Raw genomic sequence first — 21,116 nt, 5'->3', positions numbered from 1 at the left:
AGGTTCGGGCACTGCGGCTGCCGTGCTCCCTGCTTCGCTCTCCTCTTCGGAAAGGGGGTTTCCCTGGGGGCGCCGCCTGTGCCCCCGGCGGCGACCTGCCGCCCCCCCCCGCACTGCTGCGGCTCCGGGTGAGCCCGGGCCGGGCCCGGGGCTGCGCTGCCTCGCGCGGCGGGGGGCGGGGCGGAGGCACTGGCACCACCCCGGTCCGCTCGGGTTCGGGCTCCTGCCTGCAGCTGTGCCGCTGCCCGCAGCCCCGGCTGACTTTCCTGCCGTTTGCAGGCCTAAGCCAGCAGAGGGCGGGGCTGCGACTTGTAGAAAATGGGATAAAATAAAATAGAATAGAATAAAATAAAATAGAATAAAATACAATAAAATAAAACAGAATTAAATGAAATAAAGTAAAATAAAATAATAATAAGTAAAACAAAACCAAAAGCTTCACTTGCGTTTGGCATAGCACTGAAATCAAGAGTTGCTCTAGGAAACGAGATAAAAGCGATCATGAGTCTACCCTTCTGCTTGCTGAATATTTATGAGAGTATTATCACAGTCTTCTAACAGCATCTGCTTGTTTATTTTAAAAAAACAACAATGTAGCAGGACTCTGCTTGCCATAAATTCCATCTGCTCTACATATTTTGAGTGTTGCCATGATATTTGTCAGCATAATTAAAGCTGATGCATTGATGCACGGGACAGTTGTTTAACTCTTCTTTTTAATCTGTTTGAGACTATGTGTTATTTTCTTAATTATTATGCATACAAGTGCTTTGTTATGCGGTCCTTGTTCCAGTAATAATTATTGTTGATGTGATGAATACGTTTCAAACACATGCATATATTGTAAGTGGAGTTATTACAGTGCTAGTTAAAAATAATCGATCTATCTCTTCAGTCCTCAGATTCAAAAAGATCTTAGTCCTCTTGTATTTGAGCAATGAGTTATATTCTTAAAATATGGAGTGAGTTAGAGATAAGAATGCCTCTGGATACATTTTACAGTAAAACATCTATCCTGGATCTTTTCTTCCAAATTAAATTTTATTTGGAGAATCAATTGGTGAAATTATTCAGCATTTGTAATAGTAGAAGGCTGATCTGCAGGTACCAGCATGCCTGAAATGGCAGTATTCTGTTGAGAAATACTGTTGGTCCAAGGTTATTTCCTCTGCCCCATTACATTTGCTCCAAATAGAAACATATAATTTTTCACAAGCACTGAAGAGACTTAAGTCCCAAGTACCATTTTTACTAGTCGGGTAGGTGCCTAAATCCCAGTAGTTGCTTAGGTGCCTAAATCCCATTAGCATTCAGAGACACCTTTTATCCTGCACTCGTCTATAAAATGAAAATCAGAGTGCTTCAGAAGTTATTTTGACAAATGGAGTGTTCATTCCTGAACCACATGCTTTGCTGATCAAAAGCAAAAAATAGAAATAACAGTGAGAATATATTGCTTAATGAAGTGGACGCATTAAATCTTTTATGCTGGTGCTTCTGTAGTAAGGCATAAGAAGAGAGGGAATTTTGTGTCCTACAGACTATTAATTTGGATTTCTTCTATCACACCAGAAATGCCGCAGGGAAGACCATTTGACTTTGGATGCTTTGAAACTCTGTCGTTCTTCAAGACACTGCTGTAGACTATTAGATAATTCTCAGTGGGTTTTTTGGGGTCACATCCATCTATCCTAGCATCCTGTCTCCAGCTATGTCAGAAGCATGCACAGTTTGAGCAGATGCTTAGGTGCAATTTGGCCTTATGAAAGGCCAAGTATTGCATCATAGTTCTCCTAAGTGACTTCTTAGACTCCAGCAATTTATGAGTCGGGGACTTTCTCAGCTAGAAATGGTGTCTGAACCACAATTAGATCTCTTCAAGTAAACTTGATGTCTCCCCTGGAACTCATGCAAACTTCTACAATTTACAAGACCTTGGTGCAAGGTGCTCTGCCAATTTAATTATACATCCCGTGAACCTCTTCCAGCTATTTGCATTTGACGGTCGCTATTTCTTCTGTTAGAAGTGTGAGTCCTTAACCACTTTCTGCTTTTAGAAGCCTCTACAATATCCTTCACCCACCTCCTCATTTGTCTGTTTTCCAAGACATAGCTTACACTTATCTTTTTGACAGCTACTGAGCTGACCTTTAAGTGGAATTGTCTGTCTACTAGATTTTCATGATACTATGTACTGTAAAAGCCCAAATATATTTTCTTGAAGCAGAAGAAAAACCAAGAACTAAAACAGCCTTCTTCTAAAAAAACCCCAAAATCCAACCCAAACAACAACAGCAAAAGAAAAACCACCAAAACCCCCACTAACCAAACAAGCAAACAAACAAAAAATAGCCCCACTACTAAACCAAAGCAGGGCTAATCTGTCACTTGAATGAATTGTTAGGCTGTTCTGTGTCATTTCCTTTGCACTTTCATATGACAAGGAGAAAAAGAGCTGCAAAAAATGCAGTTCACTCTTTATCTGGTCCTTTAAGAATTTAGTCTTCTTTTATCCATTTTCCTCTGGGTGAACTGCGTTGTCATTACTGAGTGAAACCTGTTTTCCCCATAGAATAGAGTAACTGTCAGATTCTTAGCAGCAATATACAGTCTTGCATTAAACTAAAGCAGGGGCTATCAAACTTTTTGCCCCATATACCAAATCCCATGTGCATACAATGCCTCTTCCTCCTCATCCTCCAGCCTGGGAGTCACTTAACTGAAGGGTGGAAATAACCTGGGGAAAGCAACAGAAACCGACCTTTTGCTAAGTGGAGGTGAGAGCAGCAGAGAAGAATGGTTGAAGCTGCATTTTTAAAAAAAACTGCTCTGGAATTGGGAAAGAGTAGGAGGAGTGGAGGGAGCAGAGGACTGATGAGATGATGCTGACTCCACGGAGGCCCCACAGACCTGCCCTGTGGTCAGCCCATCCAGAGCCATCTGTGTCACTCCCAAGAGCAGCAGCCTCCTGCTTGCATGCAACTGGATACACTTTTGAGAGAATGACAGTGTATTTGTTGTGGCAGGGAATGCCGGGTACAGATGGAAAACCAGGCTTTCCTGGCATTGCTGGACGACCCGGAGATGTGGTGAGTAGGGCTGTCATCATCTGTGATCACCCAGCACACACAGGCTCCCAAGCCTAGGGCTTAAGGGTCACCAGGAGCCCTAACAGTACTGGCTAGCAGTGCAGGAGAGCCGGGGCTGGGTTTGTCCTGCTTAACCCAGACCAGCTGCCTCAGACACCAAGCATAGGAGCAGGGTGTTCCTTGCCCTTGCCTCCCTCATCTGGCATCTCCAGAGGCTAGTTCTAATTCTTTGATGCTCCTTTTGCTTTTAATTATTCAGAAATCAGCTCTGCTTTTAATAAAAGAGAAGCTAACAGGCTCATAGGTGATTTTAATGTATTTCTGATGCTTAAGAGCTGCTAGGACTGCAGAGCCCTTTGGCCGGGAAGTCCCACAGCTTGTCCCCTGCCACCTCCCTCTCACTGGTGGCAGTGAAGCTGTCTGCTTCCCTGCTACAGTGAGCTGTGCTGAGGGGCTGAGCAAGTCTGGAAACAACCTGCCCGAAAACCGACTGTATAACGCACCTGTGCTCCCCTGCCTGGGGCCACTGGGCCATCCCAGGGACAGCTAATGCTGGAAAAGGAAGGAGCAGCCAGGCATGGCTGACCTCAGTGCACTGAAAGAAAGGCTTGTTGAATTAATCCCCAACTAATCAAATGCTGTGTGCCCGTTCTGCTGGTCACCTGTGAACTCTGTCAAGTGTGCTGGGAAATGCTTTCAGGCTTCAAATCCTCAGAGGGTCTGAGCTCAAAGCAGATGGCCCCACTCGTGGTTCGAAAGCACTGGGACTGATCATTCTGTACCTGCATTTTACTGTTGTGCTTTCTGTGAAGCTAGAGAAAGCCCATTTTCAAAATTTTACCTTTTAAATCACTTACACCCATTTGTCTTATCACATGCAGGGTCCAAAAGGGGAGAAGGGTGACCCAGGACTGCAGGTGAGGTTGTGTGGATTTCATTCTTTCTCGGGAACCTGGGTGAAATGTAGTACTTAGTAAATGGGTTTTCCACCTGTAATGCTTTTGACATAGGGTGAACCAGGACAGAACGGGAATAGTATTGTGGGACCACCAGGACCACCAGGACCACCAGGACCAATCATAGCAATACCTGAGGTAAGTGTGTTTGTCAAGCATTAAAGTCTTTGTAACCCATCTTACAGAGAAGAAGGCACAAGCCGTTAACAAACTGGCAATGCTGCTGTTGATGTTCAGGTCATAAGTTTACTCCTCAAAACAAAAAAATCTCGATATGTCTTTATATCAAATGGATTTTTTTTAAAAAAGACAAAATGGGGAGGAGAGTGGGTGAAGAGCTTATATACAAGAATTATGGGCTCACACTGAGAACTCACAAGCTGTCCAGGTGATTCTGCAGAGGTTGTGAACATGAAATAAAAATCAACAGAGAAATACAAAACTGGGAATGTTTAACAAAGCAAGCACCCAAGACACAGCAGTATGTAGGAGAGAGATAGGTTGCATTTTCTGACAGGTCTCCAATATACCAACCAGAGCACTGACTGTTGTGGAAGCAACAGCCCAAAGTATCAAAGGGTAAAACACTTGAAGCTCAGCAAAACTGCCTAATATCCTTTAGCTGCATGTATATTTTCTACATCAGCCTTTGCAAAAACAATACTAGTTAGCAGTATGAAGGCTAGACATTAGGATTAATTCCATTTCAAATCCTTGTGGTTGGCTTGATATGACATTGAGATCTGGAGGAGCTGTGAGTGGCTACAGGAAGTTCTTTACCTCTCAGAGCTGAAGGTGCCTGAGACAGCCAGACCCACAGAAACCACATAACAGCAGTAAGGAGTGATTTGTGGTTGCAAGAAGAGAAAGTGCCCAGGTGAGAAATCTGTGCTGGGGTAGCTGGGCACCAACATTAACACAAAGCTGAGCTACATACAACATTTTTTGTTGACTGAACCAACTAGGCTTTCAGTAACACTTCTGCTACTGATAGCAAATATAGCATAAATTGCCATCCCATAGCCCACATAAACAGTCCCAAAAGAGTTGGGTATTTTAATTAAGTTTACTTATTATCCACACAGAATCTTAGGATCCAAGATCTTGGATGAGCAAAATTACAGATTCACAGAAATGTTGGTTGGAAGGGGTGTCTGAAGATCATCTAGTTAAAAGTCCTGCTCAAAGTGGGACTTTAACCAGCTCTACACTTTATCATTTTTCTGTTGGTGTTTCTGGGAAGTTCCTCAATAACTGTGACAGAAATGCTGATGTAAAAATCATGTTCTTTCTCACAGCCCTGCCCTCATGGTGTCACTGCGGGGCCTCAGCTCTCATCAGTGACTAAACAGCTCTGTTTGCAGTACTAATGAACCTGAATGTGTTGTTCCTTAGCTCATTAATACTTGACAAAACACTGTGAGAGCCTCAGAGGGAGGACAGTATGTATAAAAAATGTAAAAAGATTATTGAAGCTAACAGCAAACTAATGACAGTAGTTAGCTGGAGGCTGCATAGCTCCCTACTATGCCCACACATCTATGTAAGGGAAGAAACCTAGCCTCTGAGTTCTCCAGAACTGTATGAGCTACTTTCACCATGCTTTACAGAACTAAAGCCTGGTAGAAGCTGTATTGCGTTAGGTGTATTACAACCCATACAAAACTCCATTTCCTTCTCTGAACACCTTGGAGTTTAGGAAGCAAGTTCTCTTACGAAGTTGGGTGCATAGTATATGGGGCTTTATGTACATTTGTAACAAACAGATATTTGGGGAGGGGGAACAGCAAGAGCCATATATCCTCAAGTGCTTCAAATCCTCCGTGTTGTTAATCAGATGATTTATCGGAGGACTTGGTATGCTGGATTTTGATACAGTTGACTGAACATGTGCACGTGTAAGTATATGTCATTATGTGTAACACTGAGTTCTACCTACTTCACAAATGTTTGTATGAGAGCGGGACCTTTGATTACTATACATTTGCTGAGATAGAAGATTAAATTATCCAAATACATTTTGTTGACTTCTGTAGTTAGCTTCAGATAGGAAAAGAACTACTGCAAGTATCAATTGCAATTGGAATTACGGAACTAAAATAAATATCAGTACCAGCTGTTGTAATGTGGATATTGGCTTGACCTGGGTAGAGCAGCAGAGATCAATTAAGTGATCTACATGAACCACAGGGCAGCTAGAGAGATTGCTCCCCGGGTCAGGGTCTGTTGGTTCACTCATTTAACTGTTGTGTAGCCAGAGACAGCAATGCTTCTTGGGCTACAGAAGTCTGATGGACTGAGCTATCAAAGTTGGAAGTTTTCTTACGAAGGGCTGTGTGACTACAACTAAACAGATTTCAGGCTGCTTGATCAAATTAAAACAAATTAAAGAGCTGGTGCAGTTTCACTATTGTTGAAATATTAAGGTCTGACATTGGACTGCTGTCAGGCCTCACCGGTATCTGGCCAAAAGCATATTGATTGAGCTGCACTGGGAAGGGGAACTTAGTTTCCTCCTCATTTAACCTGGTCCCTAGGTGAACTGAGGGGATATGATCCCTTCAGGAACTGCTCCCAACACTGTGAAAAGACATGGTAAGATAAAAGTGAGGTCTGCAGTGGAACCTTGTAATTTTCAGGTTTTTGCAGTACCTACCAACACCGTGGGTCTCAGAGGCTTGCAGTCCTTTTTGTCTCTTCTCTTGCCTCCTGCTCTTGGTTGGGAAGTCAGCTCTGAGCTGTCCTGTTTAAAAACCAATGTCCCTCAGTTTGCTGCTGCTGGATATTCCAAAATACAATATTCCTCATCCCATATGGGCTAATTTGCTTTTTTGGAGCATAATCTCTGATACTTAGTGCATTTTCCTGCACGGTATCATGATAACCAGTAAACCATATTAATTGTTGCTATGATTTTTATCTCACCAATTCAGTTTGATACAGTACAGAAATCTTACTGTATTTGAATTTAAAACTTTTAAACAATTACCTATTGCCACCATTTTTCCTCCTTAGTTTAGGTACAAAACCTGAATGAAAGTCCTGGAGAAAGATTAATGTTGGGGGTCTAAAGGATATGTCGAAAGATTGTTTCCTATGTTCTTTCTGTAGTCCTAATAAGGGCGTATTCATGCCATTTGAATATGAAGCTGAAGGTTTATTTAGAATCCAACCCAGGCAAGCATGCTAAAACCTACGGTTTCTCCCTCTTCATAGCCGTGAAGAAAATATGAAAAACAACATTGTCCTTACTTCGTGGTCAGCACTTTCTGAACTGATTTGATATGTTAAAAAATTGCATTGCTGGGTTGTTGCTATTAAAGCTGCTTGCACATCCAGAAAGGAAGATAAATATATACCTGGAGCAGGCTGTGAAGAGTGCAATCTTTTTCTCTTCTCATCATCCTTGTACCTTCTATTTTCATATCTTTTTCAGCACTCTCTACAGTTTTCTGACTTCCAACCACAATTTCCATTTGTAGCTAAACTCTGTTTATAAAATATACAAAGTGTTGGTCCCAAGCTCAGCAAAGCCTTTGGGATTCTTTCCACTGACTTCAGTACAGTTTGGATTGAGCCCAAAAAGAATGAATACTGAGTAATTCCACAATGCAAAGACAGTGTAAACCCAGGGCTCCTGGATTTCTTCCACCAGCTGTAGATAAAGCAGAGCAATTGCAGCAGCAGCACTCTTTTATTACTGTCATTAAAGTAACAGCCCATACAGAGCTGGGAATACAGTGGGACCAATGGCATCACGCTAGCCCTGGAGCAATGCAGCAGAGTGAGCTCACAGAGGGTGGGAGATGGAGTGCTGCCTGCAGCAATTAAACTCCCTTTTAATTTGACATTTTTCCAGTGGTTTTTGTAGAACACAAGGACAGGGAGCAGCACCCAGTAAAAGTAAAAGGCTTTAGCTGCATGAATCATGGTGCCAACATGACCCCAAAGTACAGAAAGTTGACCATACACTGCCACAATCAGATGGCATAGATAGGATATCTGATGTGACCAAGCAGGTCTGTTCTTTTTTGTGTCCTCCTTCACATCCCAGATTGTCCAGCACTATCCAAACTAGCCAGCTGCAACAAGATCTTTTACCACCTCATACCAACACACTCTTCATGCTAGTCCCTCCACTGCCTTGCCCTCACCTCATCCAGAACCCACTCTTTCTTCTCTTGCTTCTTCTTCCTTGGCTGCTCTCTCTTCATTGGCTCTCAACCACTTAACAGAACCAGCCACAGCTGCACCTTATCTACATCGGCCAACCCGCCGCCCCTGAAGCCAACCCACAGTTGTATATTATCAATGCTAATTAACACAGCTTCATTCCTCTACAATTCCCCCTTCTTTTTTTTTTAACATTTCATACCTTATGTTTTTAACAATTATTACAACCTTTTTACAAATAATTTTTTCATACAGTCCTCTATAATTCCTCTACACTAGATTAGAAAAATAATAATCAGAGACTCGTAATTGGAAGTGACCTCTGGAGGCCATATGGTCAAACCTCCTATTCAAAGTAGGGGTAGCTTCAAACTTAGTTCTTGTATGCTGTATTATTGACAAATGTTGCAAAAGATTGTGATCTGATAGCATTGATCTGCACATGCACATCTGCAGAAGAGGCATTCAGATTTCACAATACCTCAGTGACAAAGTGCTTATTCATGTGTTAAGTGAATCCCCGGCACCTGAAGGCATGCCCTGCCCTAGTCTTGTGAAATTCAGAAGATTTTCGTCACATTGAATGGGAATATACTGTTGTACATAGAGCCTTATATTGAAATGGCTTGCCTGCTAAACAAGTGGACTAGTTCAAGGCTGTAATGAGGTTCTGCACACATTTCTGAATCCAAAACAAAGCTAAACTTTCACACAAAATGGGACTGTTGGAGTGAAAGAAATGAAAAAAATGACAAACTGATTAAGGATCTCTTTTCACCTACAACAATTACGTGGACCAAGAACTTACATATTGTCTGTCCTGAACTCTAACACATGACTATGTGATATAGTATTGGGAACATCCGTTCCAATAACGGATCAAAATGAAACCAAAGTGAAAGCCTAATCATAACACCAGGACAAGAATCTGACTGGGAACAGCCAACATGGATTTACTAAAGCAATTCATTCCTGGCTGAAATGATTGCTTGTCTGTGAACCAGGGATGGTCACTGGGTGTTGTACACCCTGACCTTAGCAGGGCTTCTGATGAAGTCTTCCATAGTCTTGCTATCACCAAGCTGGTGACCTATGAGGTGGATAAGCAAATGATAAAATAGGTGGCAAATTGGCTTAACTGACAGTTGTGCTTGGCATTCCTGTGATTGGTTCTGGAGTACTGTGTCCGGCTGTGAGGTTCCCACTACAAGAAGGATATTGATGTAATGGAGCCAGGCCTGCCAAGATGGCCGTGTGACTGGAGCACTGAGGGAACTGGGTCTGCTTAGCCTGGAGGAAAGAAGCCTAAGGAGAGACTGTTGCTGTCTACAACTACCTAACCAGAGGATACACAGAAGATGGAGGCACCCTCCTCTTGGAGGTGTATGGCAGTATATAAGTTGTAACAAACACAAGTTGGAACATGGGAAATTTTGATTAGATATAGGCAAAAACTTTGTACCCTGATGATGCTCAAATAGGGGAACCAGTTGTCCAGAGCAATTGTGGCATTCCCATCCTTAGAGGTGTTCAGGACTTAACTGGACAAGTCCCTGAGTGACCTGATCCAATTAGACCTGCACTGAGGAGGGCGTTGGACCAGATTATGTCCACAGGTCCCTGTCTACCTTCATTATTCTGATTCTGTGATCAAATTATGCAGAGATGCCCAAGGAAATGCTGAGGTCACTAATTCAGGCTAGGAGGCAGTACAGCAGCATTGCTATTGCACTGCTTGGTTCAGGCTTCTTGAGCCTGGGAGCTGATTAGCTTAGGTGCTGCTCCACATGCAAGTGACTATACTGTTTAGGGGGTCCCAGCCAGTTCCACTGACTGCAGGCACAGCAGCATGATCAGAACTAACTTAGGAATCACTGCAAGGCAGCGCTGCATGGTGTGATGCAGACACGTCCAGAACATAATTACAACTTCAACTCTACAACAGGATGAGTGTGGTCAGATTCACCATCTTAGAATGCCAGTGACATATTGGAATATAAAACCTTCATTTTGATCTTTATCTTACTGAAGAGAAATGACTTCAGGCCGCAACATTTGGTGTCATAGTTTTCAAATTAAAAATGAAATTTAGTTAATTAAAGTTTTGAAAGCATTACAAGATCCTTACATAATAAATGTAAAACGAATTCTAGGTTTTGTTATTCCAAATGTATAACAAAAACTAGAAGTAGGGAGCCTTCGCTATGGCCTTATTTGTGTTTTTCTCCCCATAGTTACAAAGAGATGCTTTAACTGTCTATACATTCCTAAAATTGTATGTGTGCCCTAGATAATTAATTTGGTATTTGAAATAACCCATTCCTTAACCACTTTTTTAGCTACTGCTCAATGATACAGAGGGAATTTTTAACTTTACTGGAATTAAAGGACTGCTTGGGCCTCCAGTGAGTATATGCTGCTTTATTATGTCTTCAGATTTGATCTATCTTCTGTGTCTCCTTTTGAGTATCAGCTAGAGCTGAGTTTCCTGTGCTTTAGAATTGTGTGCCTACTAACTTCAGCACAAAGCTCTGTGGAAGCACTTCAGGGCAGAACTGAGTTCTGTGTGAATTAATTGCTTTTACGCATATGTTTGGAAGAAAGGAACTGGCTTAGCTTTGAATCTGAGCTATATGCTTTGAATGACAGAAATGTGGAACTGATGCAAAAATAGGGACCAAGATTTAAATAGCATGTATTCCATTTTTTTCTATTGTTGTTTTTCAAATGGTAAAATGTTGGGATAAAGTATTTTGCTCAGTTCTGCTTGAGACTACAACTAGGAACACTATTCTCACATCAATTATAGCTGTGGATGAAAAGCTGGAAATTCTGAGAGCAACAGATATGAAACTTCAGTTAAATGTTGAAAATTCAATTAAATATTTGAAATTCTAAATGATTCTTGGTAATGATTTCAAATTCCTAGGACTGGATCCAAAGAGAAATCTGCCTTTTCCAGGCTGTGGAGTCTATTCAAACTTGCCTGAAAGTCTACAATATATTGCACTTTGTAAAATTTTAATCCCCCCCAAACACAGCATCTGGCTTCAGAGCTAGTTTCATTTGTGGACTGTTGTTTGTGTATTTTATCTGTTTTCTTGTTTGTGAGCACAGTTCTCTCCCTCACATTCAATGCCTGATGAAACCAGGAAGACCAGAATGTGTGTACCTGATAGCAGAATTTCACTCTACATAGCCATAGTTTGAAAAAACCCCATGTTTTTTTATTAATACAACTGTCCCAAAATAAGTGTTTACGATATCTGTCAGTGAATGGGGAAGAAGGGATGCATGCTCTGTTTTGCAAGTCTGTAATGTGTTTTTTTAAGGGAGTGGGGTTTTTTGCATTTTGTAGGGGCCAGATGGCAAGCCAGGTCTACCAGGATTTCCTGTAAGTATTATGTTCCTTGGATTTAACTAAGTATTTTTCAATATAATTTAATATTTTAAAATCTTATATTGTACAGAATTTACACGAAGTCTAATACATTTTCATATGGGAGACTGTAGGTCTTGCTGGAATCAACAGCTACGGCAGAAATTAACTCTGCTGGAAATGAAGTATGCCATGATATGCACATCTCATATTTCTGCTTATCTTGGAATCAGTTCTGTAGTTTAAATCTAAATGTAGCTGATGAAAAACGACTACCTGAGGAAAAGACCTGTGCCATTTAGGAGAAACAAATGGAACAAATGGTCTTCTGGGAGTTATCTTCATATGTATGTGCAATTGTATTATTCTTTAGGCTTTTATTGTCACCACTACAAAAGTACAATAAAGCCCTGTAAGGTGTACCCTTTTGATTTTATCCTTTAGGAAGCATTATTTTTATACTAACAGACAAGTGCCACCATGTAAGCATTGCACAGCCGTAGTATCAAAAGGTGCCTTATACTATGACCCCTTTAAGTGCCTTGTGCTAAGACTGCCACAACATATAAACACTGACTTGTGACTTCAGACAGTATTGTTTATACTATTATTTTTTTATTCTATATAATGTTATAGAATTATTTTCCCTTGTTATGATTGTTTTACAGTTCAGATGTGTACATACAGTCTCAGGATCCTTTGTCTATTGCCTGAGAATAACTGAAGAGAAAACTGAAAAATGATGTTGCCAAAAAGCTGGAAAATTGCCCAGAATTCTATGGAAGGTTGTTTACTAAGTCCTGGGTATTGTGGACTGCACAGAAAGCCAAAGAAAGGGGAAAAAACCTACCTAAAAAGACTTTTAGTTTGAAAAAAGAGCTATTAACATTTATAAAGTTACACAATGAATTCTTAGTCTCTCTGCCATTTACAGAATTTCTACAGACATAAAAATACCATTCTTTTCCTTATTTCAGGTCTTTTTCTTTACCTCTTCACTAGTGCAGAAATGTAGGCTTTAATTTAGTTCTTGGTGGGTAAAAAAAATGCTTCTGAATGCACTTATAATGGAAGATCGTGAAACAAAATCTGATCTGAGTCGAATGCTTTCACCATAAAACAGATGCAGAAATTATCTTATTTTCAAACATGCAATCTCTATTTCAGATAATGATACTTTTTTAAGTACTGTTAAAAATATAGCTTCAGAAATTCTGTTGAAAATCAGTCTGGCTGAATCATCGTGGAGGAAGAGAGAATAGAGTAGGGAGGAAATAGAGAATTTTGGGATGAATTTCCACTATTATTATTGTTTGCATATTTCTCTTTGTGAAGTGTATCATCTACACTATGACAGACATCAGAGTTTTTTTGTTTTGTTCTTTTTAACACATTCTCCTTATATGAAATTTGTTTTAGGGAATACTTTGATTCAGGCAGCAATTTAGTCCTGTTAGAATTCTTAGATTGCAACCAGAGTGATTCAAGTTCAAATTTTCCAGTTATTGAAAATGACACTTGGTAAAATGGCCAGCTCCACATTCATAGCAGATCTCACCATGGATTTATGTACTTGTTTTTTGCCTAGGGCCCTCGGGGACCCAAAGGTGATACTGGTTTGCCTGGATCACAAGGACCCAAAGGACAACGGGTAAGAGAAAATGTGAAGGGAAGAGTACATGCTGCAAAATGTATTAGATGACAGATACTTAGCAGCATTAAAATGTTAATAATTCTAATTTTACTAGGGGTTGGGATGTTAATAAGTACATGTGAAATATTTACCAAGTGGAAATTGGAAGAGTGCTAAACAAAATACCTTGATATAATGCCACTGAGAGCTAACATTCCTGCCCCTGTGCTGAAATTCTGCAGTGCAGTATGCGCTTGGCAGAGTAAGTTTGCATGAACATTAAACACGAGGTGGCCTCTTCTTGCAAGTTGATAGTCTGTGCTGACACCCTGGGATCCTAACCAAAAGGCCAAATAAAAACCATGATTCATCTTTTCTTCCTTCTTTGGCACAGAGCACTTTGTCTACAGAATGAAAACTGCAGTTTTCCATTCCCAAATAAAGTTTAAGACTTGGGTAGTGCTTAGAATCCCTTCTCTTATTTCTGCACAACAGTATTGCTGTTGAGAGGAGACTAAGGACTGATGGCTATTTTGTAAATGTTGCAGCTCTTTTTCTGGTTTTCTGCCCTTTCTCACCCACCTGCAGGAAGCAGGGGAGAGGAACATCTAAGTTATTACGATTTTAGTTATAACAAAAAGAAAACCAAAACCACTTCTTGCTTATTCTTTGTAAGTAGCTGACCTCACTTTCTCAAAAGCAATAGGAAGGCTTGGAAATGGTCAATTATAGTTTGAAATGGGATTGTAGATGAACAGCATCTTCATTGCTCAGACAGAAACATGTCAGGCTGGAAATACTGGTCCCTTTTTGTCATAAGGATTCCTGTTCTTTCATTGAGCACATAAAATGATCAAGCTCAACCTTAAAACCAGTTGGATTGTTTCTGATTTGAGGTGGGGTGGGTGGGTGGGTAAGAGTGTTTACTGAGGGAGGTGGCTTCCGCTGTCCTCACTGGAAGGAACTCAAAACTTTGAATACATTATATTCTGTACTCACCAGCAACAGTGATTTTTCTGAGGTTATTTCTGAGGCACAAACACCAGATTATGCTCATGAGTGATGACGTTGGCAACCACAATGAAGCTGCATAGACACCTAGGATCATTTTGCTTTAAGAATCATGAGATGGTTCTGTTGCAGCCTCTGGTCCATAAAATCTCATGGAAGATAGTCAGAGAAGTCAAGCCTTAGGGAGACCCCAAAGTATCCTCCAAAGATTTAAGAACCTGCAGAGTTACAGCACTTCCTGCTCAGTGGTGGTGCTCTGACCTGGACCATCACTTTAATCAGCAGTGCAGTTGTTCATTTCAAGCCATATTTCTTCCATTAGAGATCTTGGGAAAGCTATTGTACTAAGCTGCCTGAGCTAGGAGGAATGTTACAGCTGAAAGATCCAGAGTGGGAACCATGTGCCAGCACTCGGGGAATGATATTCCTGGTTGTGGTGCCATTATTCAATGGAATTACCCCTTGAAGAACTGGAATGCAGAGGGTCATAATTTGAATGCTGGGAATTGGCCTGCATTAAAGGTAATGAGGCTGGATCATGCCAGACATAGAGAGAGAACGATTCATGCTTTCCTGGTAGAAAAATCAGGACATTTAGTGTTCTGTCAAGTTTTTACGTTTCCAGCAGGATTTCCTGACCAGTATCTAAGCTGATGGTACACAAGAAGACACCAGTTGCCTGTCCACCTTTGGCAGAGATCTCCTGTGAATACAGCATATTTCACATAGTTACTTTATGCAGAGCAATTAAAAGTCTTTTTTTTAAAAAAAATAAGTACTTATTAATCTCAGGGAGATTTACAGAAGCAGGATATTTTTAGTGTACTTCATTATGATTTAAGAAAGATCAGCCCTTTTCTTCCCCAGAATCAAGCTTCAGCTTACATTGATACCACTTCATGTTTAATATCACAGTATGACTAATATGTCATGCTTCAAATAGCAGTAATGCTGCTTCCTCTTCTTCTGATTCATTGAGAAATGCTTTGTAAACACCATAAAATTACTTTTACAATTGCAGGGTGAAAAGGGAGAACCAGGAGCTATCATCACTGCTGATGGATCTTTAACTGAACTATTAGGAAGAAAAGGGGAGAAGGTGAGCTAATAAGCTGTTGTGTTCCTCCAGAATGTTTGGTGACCTTGTTACTACCCACCTCTGCTAGATATTGCAGAAGTTCTCATCATTGCTCTATGCGTGTCTGTCCTCAACAGGGTGAAGCTGGAGTGGTGGGACCAGTGGGACCAATGGTGAGACATTTCCAAAGATGAGTGGATTCTTTTTTTTATTTTGCTTTGGTGTTGCAGATAATTGTAAATGTAAAGGTAGTTTGGTTTAGATTTTCATTCCTTCAAAGTAGGGATGATAAGGAGTATTCATGCTTCAGGATGATCAATGCCCTTCAGAAAATAATGTGGTTGTTAAATATGTGGTGCTGCAACCTACTGACTTGATCAGGATTTAAATTCTGGTAGCACAAATGTATCTGTTACTATCTAAACAGACAGTGAAATATCAGAGCTAGAAATTTACATAACTTATGAGTCTGAGTGAACTGGTTTTGTTTATCCCTGAAGATAAAAGGCTGAGAGGAGCTCTAATTGCTCCCTGCTGCTGCCTGAAAGGGAGTTATAGAATAGATTAAGTCAGGTCCTTCTCAGAGGTGCCCAGGAAAAAGACAAGTGCAATGATCACGAGTTCCAGCAAGGGAAATTCCAATTGGATATAAAGAAAAAAGTTCACAATAAAAGTGGTTAAACCCAGAAACAGGTGCTTAGAGAGATGGCAGATTGTGGAACAAGATGCTGGCGGCATGACCTGATTTGGAAGTTTGTTTCGCTTTGAGCAAAGGGTTGTACTAGATGATCTCTAAAGGTCCCTTCCTGTTGGAAGAAGGGCTCGCCGGAGTCAAGAAGATGCTCAATATGAGTTATGCATCTTGCTCAGCTTTATTAGTTTCTAACACTACTTATATAGAACCGATACACATGCATATTCATAAAGCAGAAATATAATTGGTTAGTAGTCTCTAAACGCGCGCGGTTCTCACACCCCTAATTATCATGACTAAAATAAGCATTCTATCCATGTAGCTAATTGTGTTGCTGTGCTTCAGCCTTGTAGTTTGTTACTCCCTATTTTCCCATACCGGTCCCTATCTTGCTTGGCCCTGCACCTGCTTTCCCAGCAGCTGTAGCTTGTTACAGCCACGGCCTGTTGGCACAACATAATTACTTGGTCTCAGGATTCAAGAATAGCTCAAGGCTGCCTTTCTTGTTAACTTCAGCACAGCAACTTCAGTACAATTCTGATTACAGGCCTATTCTAATACCAGGCCTGGATTGTGCAGATCTTCAGAGATTCTAAGGCCACGCTTCTGCAGCCATTCTTCTGCAATTCCCCCTTTTTTCTTTTGCACAAGCCAGGCCTGGTTGGTTATGTTAAAAACTACTCTCTTTAAACAAGAAAAAACACAGCTAAAAACTAAAAGCATTACAATAATGATTACAACAAAGTGTATTCCTTCCATCAATAACGTCTTTAACCAACCTGTTATGCCCAATCCTCTCAACCATTCATCAAAGGGATTATCATCAACAAGAATATGATTCATGTTTCCCTGCAGTTGTGACAACTTCTTGTGGATAGATATGGAATGATTGGAAAGGTTCACACAACACATCCCTTCAAAATCCTCACAACCGTGTCCATGTGCTAATAACAAAAAATCTACTGCAGCTCTATTTTGTAATGTAGCATGCCTAACACTATCTACGTCAAGCGATAACAAACTTAAAATCTGTGATGTAAGATTAAATTGCTTCTCTCCCCAACACGCTAACCTTCGTATATTCTTAGCGTTTAATGCAGTCATTACTCCTGGCATAAATATGGAGGCTAAGACATTTGTTGTTGCAGACTGCAGATCGACTCGGTCATTACATGTTTCATCAAAGGTGCGCAGTGCCCTCCGTGATCTATGAAATTGTGGAGTCATTTTCAATAAGTCTTTCATACGTGGAGCAAACAAAGTTAAACGCCCTAAATAACATGGTCCACCGACAGGATTCAAAGGAATCCCTGGCCATGCTCTGTCTCCACACATCAAAAAGACTCCCCGTGGCAACTGATAGCCCCCTGATACATTTACATGTAAGCCTCCAGCTTTCAGTTCACCCCAATTAGGTGAACCGGTTAAATTTTGAAACCTTGTATCAAACTCCCATTCACCCTGACGTGCTAGCCACAGTCGCCACGGTTCACCAAACCAAATTACTCCGGTGCCATTTAGAGCTTGAAGTGGTGGTACCGTGTCCTCGCATTCTGGCATTCCCGTTGCAGTCACATTAACGTATTTAACGGGCGTAATGCTACCTAATAGGTCTAACTCCTGCAATGGCAAATGATATGGTCGATTCAAATTCTCAATAACCATTTTCTGCCACGCTGCATTACGCATAGAAGGCCAAACAAATTGCCCATTCGGACTCATATGTGTACCATTCTGATTGGAAGTCAGATCCACTGTTTTAACATTTCAAAAAACCATCAAAATTTGTTTCACTCTCTTGCAGGGGAATACCAATTAAACAAGTTCTGAAGGGGTTGTCTGCTTGCTGCAAACGTAAACAAAAGTCTGTTACCCCCATGATATTTGCCCATGTCACCCATATGTTTGTTCTAGGCAAGATGTCAAAAATACTTTGGCCAATGGGTAAAAAATTCATAAAGACCGTAAACCAAGTCCACCACTTAAACATGTTTAGTCCTACAATTTCCACCTTTTTTTTTTTTTAATTCCACCCCAAAACTCTGTGCTTTCACAGATTCTGATGATGTATACTGTCTCCAATCAGCATGGTATTACACTAGTCGTATGCTTTCTCTTGTTTCATGCCCAGTTACTAATCAAACACATACACTCTTTACAGCATTTACATTTAAGCTTTGGCTTACAGAACCGTTTTACCCCACATAGCATACATCGGCACAATACCCGCGGGTTACATCCCTTACAACATAGACAGTTTATTCTGTCTGCTCACTCTGAGTCTTCTCTTCTGTCTTCTGATCTTGACATACAGGTCGCACAAACTTGCTAGGGACCCATATAGGTCCTTTATCTGTGGAGATACAAAAATAACCTCTACCGATAAATAACACTGGATTAGGTCCTTCCCATACACCTCAAGCCATATTTTTATACAGAACATTCAAACCAGGACCTGTAGTTGTTTGGTTCCCTCGTGCTGTTTGGTGATGTATAACAACAGGTGGTCCCTCTCTATCCTCCGTAAGGGAGAGAGAGTTTAAGGTAAACAACACCTTAGTCAACCATTTAGTTATGTCTATGTCCTGCGATACTTTCTGTCTCTGAAGATAATCCTTCAGGGTACAGTTTGCCCTTTCAACAACTGCTTTCTGTTCTAAGGTTTGAAGGTTGACCCGTGGTTCACCGGTGATCACGTGTTTCTGCCACTGATTATCGGATTGCCAAACACACGCAGCCTTCTTCATCTTTCGTCCTGCATCTGTAAACACTGTTGGCCCGTCAGCTGGTCTTTTTGAGTGTAACGGTCTCGCAATCCACTGATAATGTTCTATCATCTTCCAGAGAGGTCCTTTTGGCTGGTTGTTGTGTACAACACCTGTATAGCCCATCAAGGCTTCCTGTATGGCTGTTGAATGTCTCAGAAGCCATTCATAATCATCACCACGGACTGGAATACTGATATCTGCTGGTTCAGTCCCATCAGTTTCAACAATCCTGTCTCTTCTTTTTCTCACCAAGGCCGCTACTGCTTCAGGGCAACTTAAAATACGATGTCTGGGTTGCAATGGCAAAAACAACCACTCTAAAATGATCGCCGTATTTTCCCCCTTTTTCTTTTGCCATTGCAAAATAAGGGCAAAAGGTGAAGTGGCAACATTACAAACCAAAAAAGATAACTGATGATTTGCCATTCGGTGACCACACCAGCCAGTCTGAATCTTGCGGGACACAACTTTCAGGGCAGCCCGCTGTTCTGGTGAACAAGTTTGAGGACTGTTGGCTTCGGTGCCATGCAACCAGGATCGGAACAGTTGCAAATCATTATTACTGAGTCTCTTTGTGTGTCATCAGGGTGTAAGGGAATCGTGAAAAAGACAGAACAGTCTTTCAAGTCCATCACAACAATTTGCCAGATCTATGGGATCATCATAAAAGGTGGAAGAGCAGGTTGCAACACTCCCGTCACTAAAATCTGATCATTAACCTTCCATAAATCATGTCCCAGTTATGTGCATCAAGATTATTAATCAGTACTGGACAAGATAACGAGCTGGTCACCTGCCATTCTCCCTCCAAAACAGCATCACGAGTAACACCAGACCAACACTGTAGAATTGGATCTTTTCTCAAGTTCAGCATCGGTGGGGTAGTTGGGCTAACTGGAGGAATTACAGGTATTGAAGTAGTAGGCAGGTTCATTTTAACTCGCTTTACCAGGTTTCTTAATTTATCTATTACCTCCTGTAAGGATTTCTCTGTATTGTTATCACAAGGTTTCTCCCCGCCTTCTTCCTCAAACCTGTCCAATGATGTTTCAGGATGAGGAAGAACTTTTGGTTTGTCTGCTGTCTTATCTAAAAGCTCCGGCACTGTCGAACACGCAGGGGCGGACATACCCTTCATAGGACGAGTATGCCCAACTCCGAAAAGTGTAACCAAGAGAGAAGGCTTAGGTGAATCACCCTTCTGCTCCACCGGCTTTTCTACACATCTCTCCCCAACGCTTCTATGGCTGCCACTGCTACTTTTTTTTTTTTTTGCTTTCATAATTTCCAGAGTGTTAACTATCGACTGCCACCCCAGAGGCAATTTCCCACTTCTCTCCATTCCGCAATACTAAACAATAACGCAGGCTCAGGGATCTTATTCTTTTTTCATGCCCAGCGAACTAAGGTCTCCACTTTTGTCTCTGTAACACCCTCCCCTCTCTTAAGGAGGATGCCAGTTAACAGTTTAATTGCCGCGTCTAATTCAATCGCGGTCTTCTCAGAGCTCTCCCCTTTCACAGAAGGATATCAGCGCAGAGAAGCCCTGCTGCGATTTACTCGTCACGGCCTTCCATAGTGCCCCCCCCCCCCCCCCCAGAGAGGAATTTAGCGTAGAGTCCTGCTGCGATTTACTCTACGCGGTCTTACCACCGGCGGGGGTGCGATCTGCAGCTCCACACCGAACTCTGGACTCCCCTTTTCGCCAGCAGCTGGGGGGATCTGTGGCAGTGGGTGGGCGGGTGAGCAGGGGGAGCCGCGGGGCACAGCACGCTGGCGGGGCACGGGGAACTGTGCTGGTGTAAGAAGCAATCTGGCTAGCGAAGTACAGTCACTGGGTGTCATGATTTCAGAGTCAAACAAATAAGTCAACAAGTGTTTGACTGGTTCAGATTGTAATCCATATCGTGTAATGGCTTGTCGCAGCTGCTGCATAAATTTCCAATCAAAAGGTTTCCACACAGCGGCTGCTGAACCAGCAGGTAAAGCAGTAGTCTGCACTGGACAAGCAACAGCAGAAGCAACTTCCCACTCTCCCTCCAATATAGCGTCTCTTACAACCCCAGACCAACGACTTTGGCGAGCGGCAGGGTGGAGGATAACACCTTCCTGGGTCAGGATCTGAACATCACGACCGGCAGTGGGCAGATGGCATTCAGTCAATTGCTGCTGCAAGCGGCTTAGGGTCCGGTCGGAGGGTTTGGTTCGGGGACGGGGGATCAGGGCAGGTGCATGTGGTTCATTTTCTTTATCAGACTCCGCGTTCTCATTCAGAGGCGCACTCAGACCCGCCGTAGTACCCTCGTCCTCATCTAACAGGGGGGGCTGCTCTCGG

The 21,116-nt window shown here is 41.8% G+C and overlaps 1 protein-coding gene across 5 annotated transcripts in view; it reads left to right on the top strand.

The window, feature by feature from the left end:
- LOC101922691 (collagen alpha-1(XV) chain) overlaps nucleotides 1–21,116 on the top strand; it is a 129,538-nt gene that overhangs the window by 75,078 nt on the left and 33,344 nt on the right. For all 5 annotated transcript variants that reach the window (XM_055800014.1, XM_055800010.1, XM_055800013.1 and 2 more), the window contains exons 19-26: nucleotides 3,027–3,089; nucleotides 3,971–4,006; nucleotides 4,100–4,183; nucleotides 10,558–10,623; nucleotides 11,577–11,612; nucleotides 13,186–13,248; nucleotides 15,263–15,340; nucleotides 15,457–15,492. In XM_055800014.1, the coding sequence (XP_055655989.1) occupies nucleotides 3,027–3,089; nucleotides 3,971–4,006; nucleotides 4,100–4,183; nucleotides 10,558–10,623; nucleotides 11,577–11,612; nucleotides 13,186–13,248; nucleotides 15,263–15,340; nucleotides 15,457–15,492 (462 nt within the window). The remainder of the gene's footprint in view (nucleotides 1–3,026; nucleotides 3,090–3,970; nucleotides 4,007–4,099; nucleotides 4,184–10,557; nucleotides 10,624–11,576; nucleotides 11,613–13,185; nucleotides 13,249–15,262; nucleotides 15,341–15,456; nucleotides 15,493–21,116) is intronic.

This window comes from Falco peregrinus, chromosome 3, assembly GCF_023634155.1.
Source record: "Falco peregrinus isolate bFalPer1 chromosome 3, bFalPer1.pri, whole genome shotgun sequence".
NCBI lineage: Eukaryota > Metazoa > Chordata > Aves > Falconiformes > Falconidae > Falco > Falco peregrinus.
The sequence above is the reverse complement of the archived record's forward strand: the minus strand, read 5'-3'. Positions and strand labels throughout refer to the sequence as shown.